The sequence below is a fragment of the Callithrix jacchus genome, chromosome 6, assembly GCF_049354715.1.
Source record: "Callithrix jacchus isolate 240 chromosome 6, calJac240_pri, whole genome shotgun sequence".
NCBI lineage: Eukaryota > Metazoa > Chordata > Mammalia > Primates > Cebidae > Callithrix > Callithrix jacchus.
In genome coordinates, this window is record NC_133507.1 from 130944249 (window position 1) to 130963490 (window position 19242).

A 19242-nucleotide genomic window follows, 5' to 3' on the forward strand; every position below is an offset into this window, starting at 1 on the left:
AGCAGCGCATGGTGGCCTGAGCCTGTGCTCATCTCTGTGCTAGCCCTGGGGACCTGTTCTCGTCCTCAGTTCTCAGAGAGTCACTCATGGAGGGGACATTGAGTTCTAAACACAAAGGAATTGATCATGTCTTATACCAATTTGGTAAATTTCTCAAGATAACCCAGAGAAATCCAGTCAATGTGTCTTTTCTGTGCAGAGTCCTCCTCCTGGAACATGCTCCACCGGTTTTTCTGAGCCTCAGGACCTTGAGGTCATGGTGGCTGAGAGCATGTCCCAGCGAGGGCCCTGGGCTCTTGGAGGGCTCTGGTATGCATGTACCACACACAGTGTGACCTCAGAGTCGCTGGGGAGAGTGGGCCCCATCTGGAAGGGCAGTGAGTTGGGCCCTTCCAATGAGCTGGGGAGGCCTTTAGGCCCCAGCGACATTGAGGGGCCACCCAGGTAACCTGGAGGGTCCACTTGCCCGGGTCTCCAAGGCTGAGGAGAGTGCGGCCACAGCCCTGGCCTGACTGCGGAGGGGGGAGCTGCGCTGGTCCGCAGCTGCTGGGACTGCAATTATTTGGATTGTCACTGACCGTGCTTTTGTTTTTGTTTTTTCTCTTCACTTCTGGGCTCATCCTCATTGCTTTCTTTCTCTCTCTGCTTGCCCCTCCCGTGTCTGGTCCTCTCTCCCCTCTTCCCCACCCCATCCTCCTGTCTGCTTTTCTGCCTCTTCCGGCTTCTTTCTATTCCTTGTCTCAGCTGGAGGTTCTGCACCACCGACTCAGTGTCTCCAGCGCCCTCTACAGCCCCGCCCAACCCAGCCGCCAGGCCCTCCACGCCTTCCAAGTACTGGCTGCGCTCATTCGTTCCCTTCCCCCTGCCCAGAGTGCATGTCTGTGTCTGGCAAAGCAGGGGGCCGGCCAGGGCCGGCCGCTGGTGACTCAGAGGCTAGTTCCAGGCAGAGCGAAGCCCCTGTGTTGGGGGAGGCAGGGGTCAGCCTCCAGCCTGGCCTAGCCCCTGGCTTTGCAGACCAGCTTGGTTGGGGGTGGGGGTGGTGGCTGTGTGGCAAAACAAGGCATGTGGGCATGTGGCCCTGGCTGGCCAAGCTTCCGGTCAGTGGAGGTGTCACAAGCTCTCCAGTGTTGGAGGCCTGTGCTTGGCCCTGGTTTGAAGAGCTGGAGTCCTCAGGCCTGTGCATGGCCTGGTTTACCCACACTCTGCAGGGTCTGGCGCTCAGGAAGGAGCTGAAGACACACAGGCCTGGGACTTACGGGTCGTGTGGGTTCTGCCTTGTTCAGAACTGTCACCCAGCCTGGAGGTGCTGTGACTCAGAGCCTGTATGTCAGACGGGGGTGGGGACAATCTGGGGCTTGGCCCTTATAGCCCACAGAGGCTGTCAGTCCTTAACAACCTGGCCAGGGCCTGGCCTTCACCAGGGAGCCCTGGCCACTTAGGCACATCTCCAGAGGCAGATGACAATAGAGGTGGTAACCTCATAGAGGCTGTGGATGTCTAGGCAAAATTGACAAGCGTGTGGATGGATTTGAGGTCAGTGAAACTAAGTTCAGACCTGTAGGGGCTCAGGGATGGCAGAGTTAATGAATCTTGGAGAGCCTGAGGAGACGAGCTGTGCTCGCAGTCAGAATCTGTCCCATTCACCTGGGAAGGAGCACACGTGATTGAATGGGAATTTGAGCACAAGATGAGAAAACCTGCTGGCCCCTGTGTGCCATTGGGCTGGGATGGTGGCCACAGCACACCGAGGCACCCCTGTTCCACAGGAGCCACTGCAGAGGAGGGACCTGAGGGCTTGGGTCAGAGAGGGAGGGCAGTGTCCAGGAAGCATCTGGCAAATCCCGTGGTGGGAGGGGTAACCAGTGAGGCCCAGGTGGTGTGAACTGAGGTGCTGTGAGGCTGGACCCAGTGGGAAATGTGGGGCTTTGGGGACACATCCTTAAGAAGCAAATAGGTACGACTGTGGCCAGGGGCTCCATGTGGGAACATGGCAGCCCAGGAGGGGTGTAGAGCTGAGGGAGAAGTTTGGCTCAGCAAATACAGGAATATAGCCTGTGAGGGTTCCATGCGATTGCCCCATGCTGGGGCACGAGCAGACACTGAGCCCTTGAGACCCTTCAGAAGGACCAGGTGAGGTAGAGCAAGTACACTAGCAGAGGAAGGCAGTGTTCCAGTTCCCTTGTGGAGGCCGTCCCCTCCCCCGCGCCGCAGGGAGGATGTCACTGCTCAAGATCTCAGGCCAGGATCGGAGGGAGATCCAGGGCTGAGACTGGAGGAGAAAGACCCTGGTCTAACTTCCCACCCCGCTGGTGCCATTCTAGCCAGGCAGTATAGGTACAGGTATTATACCTCATACTTGTCTTCTTCTTATTATTATTTTTTTTTGAGATGGAGTCTTGCTCTGTGGCCCAGGCTGGAGTGCAGTGACAAATGATCTCAGCTCACTGTAATCTCCACCTCCCAGGTTCAAGCCATTCTCCTTTGTCAGCCGCTTGAGTGGCTGGGATTACAGGCATGAGCAATCCGCCTGGCTAATTTTTGTATTTTTTAGTAGAGACGTGGTTTCTCCATGTTGGCCAGGCTGGTCTCAAACTCCTGACCTCAAGTGATCTGCCTGCCTCGGCTTCCTAAAAAATTGTTGGGATTACAGACAGACATTAGCCACCTCACCTGGCTCTTCCTTCCCTTTTTTTTTTTTAATTTTCCACCTAGATTTCAAAGGATCTTTATTCCAAAACAATGCAAATTCATTGCCCAAAGACTTAAAAGATACAGATAGAAGAAAATAGCCAGACGCGATGGCTCATGCTTGTCATTCCAGCGCTTTGGAAGGCTGAGGCAGGCAGATTGCTTGAGCTCAAGAGTTTGAGACCAGCCTGGACAATATGGCGAGACCCCTGTCTCTACAAAAAAAAAAAAAAATACAAAAATTAGCTCGATATGGTAGTGTGTGCCTGTGTTCCAGCTGCTCGGGAGGCTGAGGTGAGAGTATCCCTTGAGCCCAGGAGGCAGAGGCTACAGTGAGCTGAGAACACGCCACTGCACTCCAGTGTGGGTGACAGAATGAGACCCTGTCTCAAAAAGAAGAAAATGCCTCCCACCCCATACCTCCATCCTCAGACTCAGCCACTGATCTGTGGAGTGTGTCACCTGGACCTGTGGGGACATTTTCCTGATGGAGACTTGAGTGGGCAGCAATATGGGTAGTGGCCCATTCGGGGTCTGCAGCATCCCAGGATATAGCTGGAGGCCAGGCCCTGCACCAGCCTTAGCATCACAGATGTGTTAAGGCACAAAGGGCTGGGGAACAAAGCGTGGAGAGGTGAGCGTGTCCACTCAGACTCAGGGTACCACTCTCAGCGCCCCCACTCCCCTTCCGTCATCCACTCTTAATGCTCCCACCTGCCCTCCCAATGCTGAGTAACTGGAGGAAGCCCATGGCCAGCAAAAAGGCTTTCCTCTTCGGCTAGGTCTCCAGGATTCTGCTTGTATGTTGCAAATCAAAAGTTTGGCCTGTAATCCCATCATTTTGGGAGGCCAAGGTGGGTGGATCACCTGAGATCACGAGTTTGAGACCATTCTGGCCATCATGATGAAACCCTGTCTCTACTAAAAATACAAAAATTAGCTGGGCGTGGTGGGGCACACTTGTACTCTCACCCTTTGCCCAGCTACTCCTGTGGCTGAGGCACTTGAACCTGGGAGGCAGAAGTTGCAGTGAGCTGAGATTGTGCCACTGCACTCCAGCCTGAGTGACAGAGGGAGACCTTGTCTCCAAAAAAAAAAAAAAAGGTTTGGCTTTGTATGCTTGACTGCTTTTGTCTTGGGGTTTTCCTGACCATAGGTCCCTGGGCAACAGAGGAAGTGATGCCTGGGGCTTCTCATGGGCCAAGCCCTCACCTGGCTGTGTCCAGAATAAGGAGCAGGTGGAAGGAATTGGGGAGGAAAGCAAAGCCATGGGATTCTTAATTTTAAACAAGGTCTTACTCTGTCATCCAGGATGGAGGGCAGTGGCATGATCCTAGCTTACTGCAGCCTTGAACTCCTAGGCTCAAGTGATCCTCCCACTCTAGCCTCCTGAGTCACTAGGTCTACAGGTGTGCACCACCATGCCCAGCGAACTCTTTAAAATTTTTTGTAGAGTCAGGGTCTCCCTGTGTTGCCCAGGCTAATCTCGTACTTCTGGCCTTAGCAGTCTTTATACCTCAGCCTCCTAATGTGCTGGGATTACAGGTCTGAGGCACCTTGCCTGGGTTCCATGTGCTTTCTGCACACACTTGGGAGGCAGGTGCGAGACCCTGGATCCAGAGCTTGGGGGTGATGCTAGCCTTCTGCCCTGAGGATCAAGGCAGGCAACAGTACCTAAGGGCATCTCTTGGGCTTCGGCCTGTGCTACTCACTGTGGGTGGGTATGCAGCAGTACAGAAGCAGGGCTGGGAGGCCCTCTGCAGATATGTCTGTCTTAGCGAGCCCTCCCCCAGGGGGCTGTGTGGGTACTGGGCCAAGCACTTCCCCTACCACAGGCTGGTTATAGTTCAAGCAGTGCAAGGCACATCCTCTGGGTGCCAGGCATAGTGGGCCCCAGGAGGTGGCTCCACTCCTGGCCTGGCTCATGCCTCCTGTGGGGAAGCAGAGCAACCAGCCCAGGGTGGGATGTGGTCAGACCTGGATGCTGAGTGCTGTGGGCGCTGTGGCCGTTGCCTGGCCCTGACCCCTGCTCCTCCACCTAGGAGTCGTTCACACCCACTGAGGAGCATGTACTGGTGGTGCGCCTGCTATTGAAGCACCTGCATGCCTTTGCCAACAGCCTGAAGCCAGAGCAGGCCTCGCCCTCTGCCCACTCCCACGCCACCAGCCCCCTGGAGGAGTTCAAACGGTGCGTGGCCCTTGCAGCTTCCCGCCTCTGCTGTCTCCTCTGCTTTTCCCTCCTCAGGTGTCACCCACCGTGACCTCACCCCAGGGCATTGGGGGGCAGGGTGAGGGGAGTCCCTTCCTGCTCATAGAGCATATGATGCCTCTGGAGGCCTAGGCAGGTGCCTTCTCACCCGCTCAGCTGACTCCCAGAGCCTCTCCCCATACTGGCCAGAGAGACCCTGCCATGCTCTTGTCTCTTGCTTCTCCCACCCCTGTCAGGAAAAGGGCTGGGGCTGCCCTGGCTCCCAGGCCCACCGGGGCTGTCTGTGTGGGACTGAGGTGAGGTGTGTGCAGGAACCACACTGACTCACTGCCTGCGTGCTGTATGTCCTTGGGAGGTTCCCTGACCTCTCTTAACCTCTATTTCTTCCTCCGAAGAATGGGGCTAAGCTTCCCAGAGGTGCCGGGTGGAGCCGACCCTCGCTGATGGGAGCCTCAGGCTCATCTGTGAGCAGGGCCTCCTTACCGAGCAAGAGGCAGGTGACCCTCCCCATCTCCTGCAGGGCCGCTGTCCCAAGGTTCGTGCAGCAGAAACTCTACCTCTTCCTGCAGCATTGCTTTGGCCATTGGCCCCTGGATGCATCGTTCAGAGCTGTGAGTGTTGGCCCTGTCACATTTGTGCCTGGGTCCTCTGTGTGCCCCGAGGAGGGAGGTCCTCTGGGGCAGATGAAGGAAGACAGCAAGTGTAGACACAGGCCTTGGCAAGGAGGGGGCCTGGGAAGCCACATGGTTCTTTCTGTTTCAGTTTCCAAAGCCAGCTCTCAGGAAAGCCCTTCCCTGTCCCATATGTCTGGTGCTGGGCAGGTTCTTACCCTTATCCAGCCAGGGAGCACTGGGCCCCACGGGCTGGGGAAGGCTCACCCATCACCTTGGCTTCTGAAGGGCCAGCAAGAGAGCCAAACCTCATTGGGCTGTGTGCGTTTCTCTCGAGCCCTCTGGGGGACATGGGCAGAGCCAGTCCCACCCAGCTGCTGCCTGGGACCCAGGCACCAGGCCACTGGAGTATTTGGCCCTCAGCACACACCCCACCCACAGGTCCTGGAGATGTGGCTGAGCTACCTGCAGCCGTGGCGGTATGCGCCTGACAAGCAGCCTCCAGGCAGCGACTCCCAGCCCCGGTGTGTGTCGGAGAAATGGTGAGCCTCGGTGCCACTGGCTCTCCTGGTGGACCTTGTTCTGGTGGGTGGAGGCCAAGCCAGCGGCCTTTGCTGGGGTCAGCCTGGACCTGGTGGCCTCCTGGGCTCCTGTCCCAGCCCCCAACGAGTGGAGCACAGGCCAACCTTTCCTAGGCTCAACTTTGCCAGGCCCTAGAATTGGTTTCTCATGGAAGCAGTGGGTGACCCATCCTGCCCTGTCCCTTCTCTCTTCTGGCCCAGATGAATGTTCATGGTGATCTGAAACCATCCTTGACCCTTTCTCACCAGCACAGAGGAGAGCTGTGGCTGCCTTCCCTCATCCCCTTCTTGATCCTCACAGCAGACCCCAGGCTTCCATGGCACCTGGTGTGGCCACTGGCCTCTCCCTTCCTTGCCCAAGGTCTTCCCCTTTGAATCCTCTGCGGGACCTTCCCTCAGGCTCTGGGCTGGTCTCTGCCGTGGTGGTCTTAGTCCACTTGGAATGGGCCTCAGCCTTGCTAAGGACGCAGTGTCCTCAGAGGGCCTGGATCTCACTTGCCTCTGTCCTGCCTACCCATGGCCCCCTCAGCTGTCCTCTATGACAGCTTGTCACCTTGGCCAGGGAGAGTCTGTAAGCCCAAGGACGAGCAGGGGTGTCAGGGGCATGGACTGCTGCAGCCCCACCTCCAGTGGGAAGGCTGACCCCTACCTGCCACCTTGGTCCCCAGGGCGCCCTTTGTCCAGGAGAACCTGCTGATGTACACCAAGCTGTTCGTGGGCTTCCTGAATCGTGCACTCCGCACAGACCTGGTCAGCCCCAAGCACGCACTCATGGTGTTCCGAGTGGCTAAAGTCTTTGCCCAGCCCAACCTGGCTGAGATGATCCAGAAAGGTAAGTCCTCGGCATGGGGCAAGCGGGCAGACAAGGGTCAGGCCCTTAGCTAGTGATGGCTGCCTTTTAAGAGGGACCCACGCTTCTAGAGTGAGCCCTGATAAAGGATGCTATGGAGACTCCTGGGGCACATCTGTGCAGTGAAGTCAGACTGGCTGAACTCTGCCTGCCCTGCAGCCACCAGGCACTAGGCAGGGGACCACAGGTGTGCCAACAGGCAGGGGCTACACAGTCCAAGCTGTGGCCCCATGGCCCTGCCATTTCTTCAGGGTGACTTGTGACTGCCGTCTCAGGAGGTGAGCCTGGTCTCTGCCATGCATTTATCTTGGCTGGGTCGGGTGTTGGTTTCTGTTTCTCCTCCTGGTGTTTGCCTCCTGCAAACACTGCTGGGGGCTCATGTCAGCTGCCTACTGTGTGGGAGATGCTGCCAGGCAGGGCCTCAGGAGGACACCTCTGGGTCATGGCTTTCCAGACACCTCTGAGGCACCCCAGAATCCTAAGGGCAGCAGTGGGTACTCTGTGCCCTGGAAATGGGCACCAGTTCATCTCCTGCCTTCCAGGTGAGCAGCTGTTCCTGGAGCCAGAGCTGGTTATCCCCCACCGCCAGCACCGACTCTTCACGGCCCCCACATTTACTGGCAGCTTCCTGTCACCGTGGCCACTAGCAGTCACTGATGCCTCCTTCAAGGTGAAGAGCCACGTGTACAGCCTGGAGGGCCAGGACTGCAAGTACACCCCAATGTTCGGGCCCGAGGCCCGCAGCCTGGTGAGTGGATCGGCGGGGCCCATCCTCAGGGCCCCTGGAGCCGTGGGGCTGAGCAGAGCCCGGGAGGTGCTGGTTCCGGCAGGAAGGAGGGAGGCTGGGTGTAGAGTCGATGCCGCATCTCCTTCCACCATTTCAATAAAGTCTCATTTTTTCCTGATAACGAAGGCAGTGTTTGTGGGAAAATTTCACATTTAGAAGATCATCCTTTGGTCTTTAAAAGTCCTCTGGTGGAAGCTGCTCCTCCTGACACTCAGAGGTCTGGCTGTGCATTGCTCTTGGGGCACCCGGCTAGCTTGCCTGGATGGCAGCACAGGCCTGTCTTGCCGGTGACCTGCCCGCACCTCCCTTGTAGGTCCTGCGCCTTGCTCAGCTCATCACGCAGGCCAAGCACACGGCCAAGTCCATCTCAGATCAGTGTGCGGAGAGCCCAGCTGGCTACTCCTTCCTGTCGTGGCTGGGCTTTGGTTCCACAGACACCAATGGCTCCTACCCAGGCAATGACCTGGATGAGATGGGGCAGGACAGCATCCGGAAGACGGATGAATATCTGGAGAAGGCCCTGGAGTACTTGCGCCAGATATTCCGGGTATGAACTATAGGGCCTGTCCCGCAGCCATCAGGGAAGGGTCAAGGTGAGGAAGGGTCAAGGGATGGTTTGGGATCACCCCACAGGAGTCATTGCCCCCAGCCTGTGGTCAGCCACATACCAAGTCCCAGGCACCACACAGATGGATCCAGTGTTGGGGGAGGCAGGCCACATCCCGAGCGTCATGTCTGGGTCCCCTTGTTGCCACTGTTGGAGGCCAGTGGGGTGAAGACCGGTTTCCTCCCTTCACCTTGATGCTGAGGGCAGAGGCACTTCTCTCTGGCAGCTCAGCGACGCGCAGCTCAGGCAGTTCACACTCGCCTTGGGCACAACGCAGGATGAGAATGGAAAGAAGCAGCTCCCCGACTGCATCGTGGGTGAGGACGGACTCATCCTCACGCCTCTGGGCCGGTACCAGGTGAGAGGTCGGGGTCCCAGAGGCTTGTGGACTGGCCCCTGACCCATCCTCAGCTCCCTCCTCCCCCCACGAGCAGAGGCCATTTGGCTCCTCTGAGTTGTGTGCAGGGCTGTTTTCTGACCCATTCCCATGGCCTGGGTTTCTAGATCATCAACGGGCTGCGCAGGTTTGAAATTGAGTACCAGGGAGACCCGGAGCTGCAGCCCATCCGGAGCTATGAGATTGCCAGCTTGGTCCGTGCACTCTTCAGGCTGTCGTCTGCCATCAACCACAGAGTGAGTGGGCAGGAAGGCCGGCCTGGCCTCTTCAGAGAGGGTTCTGGATGCTCCTGCTTGGGATGCAGTCATGGGGCGGGGGGTGGCCTGTGTGGGTGGGGCGCTGCTATTCTGAGGCCTGTGGTGCCACCTCCCCATGCCCCTGTGCCTCTGTTCTTCAGTTTGCAGGCCAGATGGTGACTCTGTGTTCCCGGGACGATTTCCTCGGTAGCTTCTGTCGCTACCACCTCACAGAACCTGGGGTGGCCGGCAGACACCTGCTGAGCCCTGTAGGGCAGACGCAGGTGGCTGGCCATGCTCGTGGCCCCAGGCTTAGCCTGCGCTTCCTGGGCAGCTATCGAACGCTGCTTTCGCTGCTGCTGGCCTTCTTTGTGGCCTCCCTGTTCTGCATTGGGCCCCTGCCCTGTACGCTGCTGCTCACCCTGGGCTACATCCTCTACGCCTCAGCCATGACGCTGCTGACAGAGCGAGGAAAGCTGCACCAGCCCTGAGGGCGCCAGCAGTCTTCAGAGCAGAGGGCAGGGGGGATTTGCCACACAGCCCCACCCTTGGACTTGAGAGGACCTGGGAACTCCTCCAGAAGGGAATATGGTCATCCTCGGGTTTCTCAGGGTGGTTCCTGCAGCCACAGAGGCATCTGGAGGAAACAGAACTGAGAAGGGAGGGCAGGCGGGGTAAAGGAAAGAAGTGGCTACTGGGCTCAACAGCCATGCTCTGTGACAGCACAGAGCTCAGCGCCGGCTCCTCCCTCCCTCCACCAAGGACTCAGGGCTAAGCCAGCTCTGAGGAACTTTTTTCCAGTGTCCATTTGGGCACTCTGCCGCATCAAGCTCAGGAGCCAGGTTGCCAGCGGCCGCTCAGGCCTGGCCTGTCCACTGGCTGGCCTTGAGGTGGGCAGAGTGGGTTGTGGTGTCTCCTCTCCCTGTGTGGGACCAGTATGGTGGCTCAACCTCTACTCCAGGGAAGAATCAAAGTTTCTAAAAGAGCCCTGAAAACACTAGAGAGTGGCTGTCTGCTAACACATCAGATGTAAAAAAAAGAGAGAGTGGCTCTCCTTTGATTCTTCACTGTGAGTGAGGGGCATTCTTCATGTTCTCCCAGCTGTTCCAAGACTGGGCCATAGAAGCTCATGTTTCAGGAGCCTGAGATTCTCCCGAGCCCAGGTGCTTCACTGCAGACCGCAGTCCATCGAGCACATCACCCAGAGCAGCAGCCAGCCCATGCCTTGTCCCAGACGGGTGCTGGTCCTCAGGCGCTGGGGACACTGCTGGGTTGATGGCATCAGATCCTGCCAGTTTCTGCTCTGCAGCCGGAAATGGTCGGAAGCGTCACAGCTTCACTAACATCAAGTACTCGAAGACACAGCAACCGTTTAATGATACTTAAGTATTCAAAACTACAGATTCTCTGACAGAAACCAGCATGGGGCCTCCCACACCTTCATTCCCCCACAGACACACCAGGGAGAACAGCCTCTTGGTGGTGATTTTCAAACCAAGCCTTTGTTTTCGGTGTGGGGTGCTGGGGGTTTGCTTTAATGTTTTTCAAACTGTAAATGTTGGGCTTTGTATTTTGATGTAAACTCAGAATAATGGCATTTTAGGACTTGTGACCAAAAATCAAACCAAGCTTGTAACTCAAACATGGATCTGAATAAACTTGTCCTTGCTTCTGAGTCTTCTGGCACCTGCGCTCAGTCTCTAGGAAGTTTACCCCAGAGGGACCCTGAGCATGCGGGGGTTGCAGAAACAGCCATCGGGCACCCTGTCGGCCCCTCTCCCAGTGTCCACAGGCCTAGGCCTCTGGCTTCCTTTGCTTTCCTTGTTTAGGGACACAGTAGACTCGACAGCAGCAAAACCAAGGTGCATGCTAATACTGAAGTACCTGTGACAGAAAGTCCCTGCTGGGTCTGAGCCACGTGAATTTTGCCTTAGGCATGATGGCTCACATCTGTGGTCCCAGCTACTTTTGGGAGGCTGAGGTGGGAGGATCACCAGGGCCCAGGAGGTCAAGGCTGCAGTGAGCCATCATCACACCACTGCACTGTAGCCTGGGTGACAGAGTGAAACCCTGTCTCAAAAGCTGACCACCTGGAACATAGGTCGCCATGTCTGTGGCTTCCAGAAGCTTCAAGGATTGAGGGAGTGGCTGGGAACTGAACTGTCTGGCCAGGAGCAGGGGCAGACACAACATACTGAGAACCAAGAACAGCAAAGCTGAGTTAGCAGTCAGGGTCTTGGTGGCTGAGACCTGGATAGCAATGGCTGCAAGGGCATCTGGTGCTCAGTGGCTCCTGCCTGGGGAGCAAGGGCAGCAGTGGGCAGCTGGGTTCCAGCTGCTTCCAGGTATGGGATAGGGAACTCACAACAAAATGGGATTTAATTTTTGCCAAGAGCTCTCAGCAGAGAAAATCGGATTGCTGGGACGAGAGCAGAAGAAAAATGCAGTGGGGGGGATCCTGGCCAGGAGGCACTTGGTTGGTGGGGGGAATTCTGGGGAAGGCCTGGAATTGGAGCAACTCAGGCGAAGCAGTTCTGTCTGGGGCACAAGGAGGTGGAAGCTCTGGGAGGAGCATCGAGCGTGGAGGCCAGGCTGGAGGCAGGAACTACGCCCTCATCTCTCCACCCCTGGATGCCTCCAGAGTGGTTTATCCTAACCGTTGCCACTGCCTCTTCAAGCACTAGGATGCCATCGACTTTTTGCCATTGGGCCACATTTCCCTGCTGTTAGGCCAAATCCACATGCTTCTCAGACCACGTGGCCTGGAGCCTCTGGCAGTGGAGCTTCAGGTTTGCCTGACACCACCCTTGCCACCTGCACCTCCGCATCCCCCTCCTTGCTACCCAGGCAATGCTCTTCCCCGGAGCCCATTCATGGCCCACTTTCTTCCATGACCAACACCTGCTACCTCTAGGATGTACCAGTGCCCTCATGATCCAAGGTGACTCAGATTCTGATCATATTGTGCAGGCAACCCACAAGCAGAGGCCCTGTGCAATCAGAAATCTATATCTTTCCCCTTGGACATCCAAGAGCAAGGTCCCCTAAAGGCCAGCTCTCACCAACAACCCTGACATTTCCAATATAAATGAAAGAGGACTACGTTCTTTTGAGACAAGTTCTTGCTATGTTGTCCATGCTCGAGTACACTGCATCATCACAGCTCACTGCAGCCTCTAACTCCTGGGCTTAAGCAATCCTCCTGCCTCAGCATCCCAAGTAGCCAGGACTACAGCCATACGCCACCACACCCTGCCATTAAAAATTTTTTTGTGTGGAGACGGAATCTCACTATGTTGCCAGGCTGGTCTTAAACTCGTGAGCTTGAGTGATCCGCCTGCCTCTGCATCCTGAAGTGCTGAGGTTGCAGGTGTGAGCCACCACACCGGAGAGAGGACTCACTGTAAAAATTAAGCTAGCTTGACCTTCATGTGCCTGCTTAGGTCTCTTCCAAGCGTACTTTCCTTTCTTGCTTGCTTTAAAGCCTTTAAAACCTCCACTCCTGCTCTGAAACTTGCTTTGGTCTCTTTTTCTGCTTTATGCCCCTCAGTCAAATTCTTTCTTCTGAGGAACCAAGAATTGAAGTTGCTGCAGACCCGTCCGGATTCACTGCACTTGGACACCTTCCACTGCTAACACCATGGCTTTGTTACTGCATTTATTGGGAAGTTAAGTATGGTTTAAGGAGATGTGTATGGGTGCCAGGTTGACAAGGGGTGGACTTGTGATGGTTAATTCTATATGTCAACTTGTCTGGGCTACTGGATGCACACATATCTGGTGACACATTATTTCTGGGTGGGTCGGTGAGGGTATTTTCAGAAGAAATTAGTATTTAAATTGGTGTTGCAAGCAGCCATGCATGCATTTCTCCAGTAGCTTCCCTATAGCTTGCCGGAACCAGAGCGGGCAATTACGAGCCTTTCCTCCAAATATTGGGGACCTGTTCTCTAATCCGTGATGGCTGCTTCTGATTGTGAAGTGCAGGCAAAGAGGCAGGCAGCCACCACTGCGATCTCCGCTGCCATGTTTGCAACCTCCCTCCTCAGCCTTCACCCCCTCCCTGGGGACACGCCTTCCAGGAGGTTTTTATGGATCAGCACCTCCTCCTGCCTTCATTTTTCTCTCTTCTTGGGAGCCAGATATTTAGGACTAGGACATTCAAAAGTAACCACACGCCAGGCACAAAAGCTCATACCTAGAATTTCAACACTTTGGGAGGCTGAGGCAGAAGGATTGCTTGAGCCCAGGAGTTTGAGACCAGTCTGGGCAGCTGCCTCATCCTCCGGAGTAGCTGAGATCACAGGCGCGCACCAACACACTTGGCTAACTTTTGTATTTTTAGTAGAGACAGCGTTTTGCCAAGTTGGTCAGGCTGGTCACGAACTCCTGACCTCAAGTGATCCCCGTGTCGGCCTCCCAAAGTGCTAAGATGACAGGCCTGAGGCACCGCGCCTGGCCCTGGAGGCCTTTAAATAACTCCGGAAGAGCCAGCCACAGGTCCCGCCCCCGCCGCCCGCCCCGCCCCCTCAGTGGCTTCCGTTTCCATGGTGACGGGGCACTAGGCCCGGGCGGCCTGGCATTTGAGCCGGGGGTGCAGTGGCAGCGGCAGGGTACGTGACAATGGCAATATGATCAGTGCGGGGGTGGCGGCCGGGTCGTGGCACCCCAGCTCGCCGACCCCAGGCTCCCGGGTTACCTGGCGCCAGCGCCCCGCTGTGGGCGTCCAGTCCCTGGGGCCGCCGAGCCCGCAGCTCGTGCAGAGCGACCCGCAGAAGCGGGTCCTGGTCCTGGAGAAGAGCCTGCAGTTTCTGCAGCAGCAGCACTCGGAGACGCTGGCCAAGCTCCACGAGGAGATCGAGCACCTGAAGCGGGAAAATAAGGGTGAGCCGGCGCGGGGCTCTAGGCCAGCCCTGCCTCCCCAGGCGCCCTGAACACTGCGGCTACCGCAGCACAGAAACACAGCCATGAGCTCCAGCACACGCCTGGGGAGACACAGGGCGTCCTGCCATGCTGAGCTGTCCCCTGCCCCCGACGGAGACTCGCATGACTCCCCTCCCTGTCTGCCTGCCTCATGGGGCCACTACATTTCAGACACTGACCCCGCCAGCCTTTTCCTTTCCACCAAGGTTAGGCACACCTCTGTTAAAAACTTTGTAGAGGGGAAGCATGCTCAAGTGCCATCTCGCAGCGCAGTGAATGTCCTCCAGCTAAACACACAGGGTCGGAGCAGCCATACCCCTGCTTAGCCTGTGCCCACGTTGTCCTCGGGCTGGGCCTTCCCAACTGCACCCTTAGCAGCTCCCGGCCCCCATGGCCCCGCCGAGCAGAAAGAGGGCCCACCAGGATGTGGGTGGCTCCTGGCTCCGCTCCTGGCTCCTGCTTCAGGAGGGTTCCAGCAAGGGCACCAGTGCCTGCGGCCTCCTCTCCTGCCCCACTCCCTGCTGCTGCCTTAAAACTCTAGGCGTCTGTTATGTCAGGACCCCTCTTCTGAGCCTCGCCCCAGTCCCTGACAGTCACGGGATCATGACACCGCATTTGCTCATCCACACCGGGGTTTCAGAGCTCACCTCTGTGCCCCTGGATCCCAGGCCCTGCCTGGCAGCGTGATGCCCTGTAGTCATCTCAGATGGGAGGATGAGGCTGAGGTGCCTGGTGGACTCTGCTTAGGGAACAGGCAGGGGCATTCCTGGCCTGACACCCACGGCAAAGGCATGGTGGAGAGCAGAACCCTTGGGGCAGAGCCCAGTCAGCCAGTGGGGAGCCAGGACTCTCGGGCTCAGCACGGGGAGAGGACAGGCCAGGCTTCTCCCAAAATGGTTGTGGCTTCACAAGTGCTGAGGAGAGCATGTGCTTGCTTTCAGAGCTCCATTACAAGCTCATAATGAATCAGAAGTTACAGAAGAAAGGTGAGACTTGGGCCCTTCAGTGCCTGAGGGGAGCTCCTGCCACCCAGGGAAGTCCCTCCAGACTGTCCTTGACCACCTGGCTGCACTGGCCCCTGTATGCCAACCCAGTGGGGACAGGTTCTGGGGGACCTGGACAGATGCTGCTGCCCCTAGCCATGGCTGGATGATGTTACGCAGCCAAGCACAGCAGGTGCTGCTCTCAGTGAGTCGAGGGCCTGAGGTCAGTGCAGTGGGGAGGTGGCCCAGGGTGCTTCGCAGACCCTCCCTCCTCCAAACAGAGCTCCTGGAATGGGAGGGGACCCCTGGGGCAGCTCGTGCCCCACTGGGTCTTTGCCCCAGATTGCTGCTGTCGCCAGGCCCAGGGTTTCCAGTGCAGTGGCTCTGAGTCCTGACATCCTGGGGGAGGGGCTCTGGGCACACACCATCCAGGGATCCCTTCCTGCCATCTGGGCAGCAACCATGGGGACAAGGGGAGGAAGCAGAGTCCTGCTTCCTTGCCACTTACCCAAGGCACTTCCCATCCCAGTGGTGGCCCCCCAGCTCAGCCCAGGATTCTGGGTTGAGGTCTCAAGCTCACTCCTCATTACCTTTGTGACGAGTGCTGACATCAGGAGGACGTCTGACTGGTGAATTGCACCAGCCTGGGAACATCCCAGCTGGGGCAGTGGCCAGGGCGCTCCCTTCTGGGGAGACATGGAGAATGGGGTTGAGTGAGGGCCTTTCCCTAGCCGCTGTGGCAACTCCAGTGAGCTGGTCTGGGCAAAGTGTGGCCTAGTTGGCAGTACCAGTCGTGCCGTGCTGGGGACTCTAATGGGATACAGAAAGAGGCCATGCTCTCCCTCGGGACCTGCTGTTCCATGTGTCCCAAGCCCTTCTGCTTTCCAGATGGCCCTTCAGGAAACCACCTTTCCAGTGGGCGCTTGCTGGGTCTGGGGTTGCATCAACGGAGCATGGGTTTAGCAGGGAGGACACAGCCCTGCCAGGCTGAGGGAGGGCTCCTCACAGACACACAGGCCAGGAGGCAAGCATGGGCATCTTGCAGGTGGCAGTGCCGACCTTGTACACTATCCCGCAGGCAGCCTCTCCATGTCAAGCTTCCAGTCTGTCAAGTCCATGTCAAATTCCACGGTGCCGGGTGAGCAGGCTAGCATCCTCCATGTGCTCACAGGGGCGAGTGCCCCATGGGGACCCCAGCCTGGGTAGCCCCTAGGGGCGCTGACCAGGGAGCTGAAAGCCCTCTGCTGGGCCAAGCTCAAGGATTTGGGGGTGAAGGGGCAGATGAAGGGAGCCCTGCAAGCTGAAACCACCAGGAGGGGACTGGGAGTGGGCAGGACTGGGGCCAGTCACAGAGGGCAGTGAGGCCTCAGGGAAGCCACCCCAGGCAGGGCCAGCAAGTGGTCAGGAGGGCCTCCCTGGGTGGCCTTCTAGGGAGAAGGATGTGCCCTGGCTGACCTGCAGAAGCCCTGCTTGGCCCGTGTGCCTGCCACAAGCCAGCAGAACACAGGAAGGATGGCACTGCCCACAGAGCCCTGAGCTCATGGCCCCTTCTGCAGAGTGAGCAGGGAGCAGAGAGCCTCTTCTCCCCACTCTGCCTCCACTGGAGGCCAGGCATCTTCCTCAGCCCCAGCCCTAGTTCCTGCCATTCCTGTGATGGGCCCAGGTGTTTGGTGGCCCTTGTCCTTGAAGGGGAAATCCGTGCAGCCTGGGTCCTAGGCCTCGCCTGCAGTTTTCTTTTACCCAGAATGGAGCTAGCTTCCACTTTCAATTGTTCCAGAGTGTTCATGGACAGGCAGCACCCATGGGCTTCACCCTCAGAACCTCATTGATTCCTCCCAGAACCTTCTTAGGCTTCCCTTTACAGAGGAGGAGCCTGAGGCAGGGGCTGGGGCTTGTTGGGTACATGCAGCTCATCCTGGAAGGCGTGGGAGGCAGCTGTTAGTGCTGGCAGTGACTGGCCCCGTCGGGTCTGACTTGCAGCCAACTCTCAAGGCAAGGCCAGGCCCCATCCCAGCTCCTTCAAGAAGCAAGACTTGAAAGCTGATGTCCCCCAGAAAGTGGACCTGTGTCACCACAGCAAGATGGACAAGGTTCCTGGGGTGCAAGGGCAGGCCAAGTAAGTCTTGCCTGCTCCCTAAGGGCCCCAGGACTACATTTACTAGGCTCCTGCCCTGCAGTCAGCCAACTGCTCTGCCCTTGCACCAGGAGCCGGTCTCCAGGGCTCATGAAACCAAATGATGGCCACGCCCTGCCCATCGGTGGGCGCTGTCTTCCTCCCTCCCCTGAGGGTCCTGCAGAGTATCCGGCTGACCTGAGTCCACAAGAGGGGCCAGCAGCAGCCCTCAACCACTTTCTCAGATGAAAGAAAACAAAGGAATATTCTTACCAAGAAAAGTGACTTGTGTTCCTGGAGCTGGTCACTGCCTGCTTCCCTGGCCACAGCCTGCCTTTGGGGGGCACTAGGCCAGCAGGACAGAGGCGGGCCAGGCTCTGGTGGTCTCTGAGTTTTCGGGACTGTCCTGGGATGCTGTGAGCGCACACTTTCAGCAGTGCAAGCAGCATGGCAGGCTCCTGCATCTCTGCATGTCCCCTGAGACCAGGCCTGGAGCAAAAAGTCCCACTGGGTCACAACCAAGGACAGCCTGGCAGCTAGCTGGGCACCTACTGAAGCACATATGACCCTAGGGCACCTTCAGAGGGAGGAAGGGGCAGGTCCCAGTTCCAGAGACTCTCACCTGGTGCCCAGAGCACCCTGGTCAGTGGGAAAAGGGAGGCCGGCCCTCTTCCCCACACTGGCCTGGGTGCTGCCTGGGGAGGTATGCTGGGAGTGTGGTTAGACGCAGCTGGGCAGGTTACCTCTGGCTGCTGCAATGACTGTTTCAGAGACGAGAAGACAGAGGCCTGTCATGCAGAGGCTGCCTGTGCAGGGGGCAGCCAGCACCAGGGCAGGCAGATGATGGGGGTGTACCCCCTGATGACTTTGCCCCCTTACCTGCGAAAGCCCACCACACTTCAGCAGTGTGAAGTGCTCATCCGCCAGCTGTGGAATGCCAACCACCTGCAGGCCCAAGAGGTGAGGCCCTGCATGGTGGGGTTGGCCCTGGGCAGTCTGGCACCACCTCGGGCCCTACCATGCCCTGCCCCTGCCTTTTAGCTGCAGCACCTCAAGTCCCTCCTGGAAGGGAGCCAGAGGCCCCAGGTGGTTCCAGAGGAGGCTGGGTCTAGCTCTCCCAGGTGAGTGCCGGGTGCACCCCTACCTCATCTCCGGGGGCCTGTCTGGGGCTCACTGCTGACTCGTCCTTCACCCAGGGACCAGGAAGCCATGCAGTTCCCCAAGGTCTCCACCAAGAGCCTCCCCAAGAAATGGTGAGTCCTGCAGGCATGGGGACAGTGGGACAGCGCTGCCGCCTGGGCCCCAGGGAAGGAGTGGAGAAGGGAGGGCAGCGGCGCAGAAGCAGAGCATGCTGAGGCCTCACTGGGCCTCGTGAGGGCCACAGAGGCCCCACCCCCAGCACACTCCTCTCCTGCGGATGCTCACAGAGACAGTTCCTCTACCCACCCCAGCCTTCTTCTGAGCCCCATGCCTGTAGCGGAGCGTGCCATCCTGCCAGCATTGAAGCAGACCCTGAAGAACAACTTTGCTGAGCGGCAGAGGAGGCTGCAGGCAATGCAGAAACAGCGCCTGCACCGCTCCCTGCTTTGAGCCGCCCACATTCGGTCAGTGCCGGGCCGCCACCCTGCAGCTAGAGAATGGCTCTCTGTAGCATTTCCTGATACTTTACTACTCCTAAGCCCTGGCTGAATTCCAGGATAGATGACACTCAAGACAGATAAAGTACTTGATCTCCAAACTCACAAACTGTTTATTTTCTAGCTGTTATTTTGCTATTTGGCATTTATGTAAAAGTACATGATGAAGTCGATATTGCCCTACTGGTTGAAACTAAAAATAAAGCTTTTCTTTCCAAGTCGTATACCTGCTTCCTCACTGGCTACTGGGTGTCCCTTCCCAGTCCCCATCCCTGGCCCCGAGCCCAGCCCCTGTTGTCTACAGGGACCTGCCTGGGCTGCCCATCTTGCTCATCCTGGGACCTGGCGATGGCCCTGGGAGAGAGGCACTGGCAGAGCTGTGCACGCCTCCCTGGAGGTGGGAAGGCTTTCCCATCCCCTGGCTGGCCCAGAGCTGCCTTCCAAACACATGACCACTCTGGGTCTCCTGCCCAGACCGCAGCCTCCTGGGGGCAAGATGCTGTCCCTTCCTGCCCGGACACTGAACTGCTGATGGGGTCCAGCCAGGCTCACTTTCCTCCTTGAAGGGCCATCTCCAGAGTGCTGTGGCCACATCAGTGCCACCCCTCCCACCGCAGCAC

General features: G+C 57.6%; 2 protein-coding genes across 26 annotated transcripts in view; both read left to right on the plus strand.

Annotated features, from left to right (window-relative positions):
* Positions 1-10641, plus strand: part of SMPD4 (sphingomyelin phosphodiesterase 4) — a 28668-nt gene extending 18027 nt beyond the window's left edge. For 9 of the 22 annotated variants that reach the window (XM_078329154.1, XM_078329149.1, XM_078329156.1 and 6 more), the window contains 10 exons: positions 745-831; positions 4731-4876; positions 5418-5508; positions 5950-6050; positions 6758-6921; positions 7482-7687; positions 8040-8273; positions 8560-8691; positions 8838-8966; positions 9128-10641. In XM_078329154.1, the coding sequence (XP_078185280.1) occupies positions 745-831; positions 4731-4876; positions 5418-5508; positions 5950-6050; positions 6758-6921; positions 7482-7687; positions 8040-8273; positions 8560-8691; positions 8838-8966; positions 9128-9457 (1620 nt within the window). In that variant the 3' untranslated portion in view covers positions 9458-10641. The remainder of the gene's footprint in view (positions 1-744; positions 832-4730; positions 4877-5417; positions 5509-5949; positions 6051-6757; positions 6922-7481; positions 7688-8039; positions 8274-8559; positions 8692-8837; positions 8967-9127) is intronic. The other 13 variants (XM_078329160.1, XM_078329159.1, XM_078329167.1 and 10 more) reach the window with 3 other exon arrangements.
* Positions 10642-13497: 2856 nt separating this feature from the next.
* Positions 13498-18846, plus strand: LOC100394140 (coiled-coil domain-containing protein 74B). Of its 4 annotated transcripts, none has more exons than XM_008999372.5 (8): positions 13498-13850; positions 14831-14875; positions 15918-16010; positions 16853-16988; positions 17756-17945; positions 18027-18106; positions 18182-18238; positions 18437-18846. In XM_008999372.5, the coding sequence occupies exons 1-8, from the start codon at positions 13598-13600 to the stop codon at positions 18573-18575; spliced, it is 993 nt and encodes a 330-aa protein (XP_008997620.3). In that variant the 5' UTR covers positions 13498-13597; the 3' UTR covers positions 18576-18846. The 4 variants fall into 4 exon arrangements, with proteins under 4 accessions (XP_008997620.3, XP_008997621.3, XP_008997622.3 ...); XM_008999373.5 differs by having other exon boundaries at positions 15951-16010; XM_008999374.5 differs by lacking the exon at positions 15918-16010.
* Positions 18847-19242: the final 396 nt, after the last annotated feature.

Coding starts and splice junctions, on each gene's coding strand:
- LOC100394140 (XM_008999372.5), top strand. CDS start 13,598: ATGATCAGTGCGGGGGTGGCGGCCGGGTCGTGGCACCCCAGCTCGCCG. Junction 17,946..18,026: donor ACCACCTGCAGGCCCAAGAG/GTGAGGCCCTGC, acceptor CCTGCCTTTTAG/CTGCAGCACCTCAAGTCCCT. Junction 18,107..18,181: donor GCTGGGTCTAGCTCTCCCAG/GTGAGTGCCGGG, acceptor TCCTTCACCCAG/GGACCAGGAAGCCATGCAGT.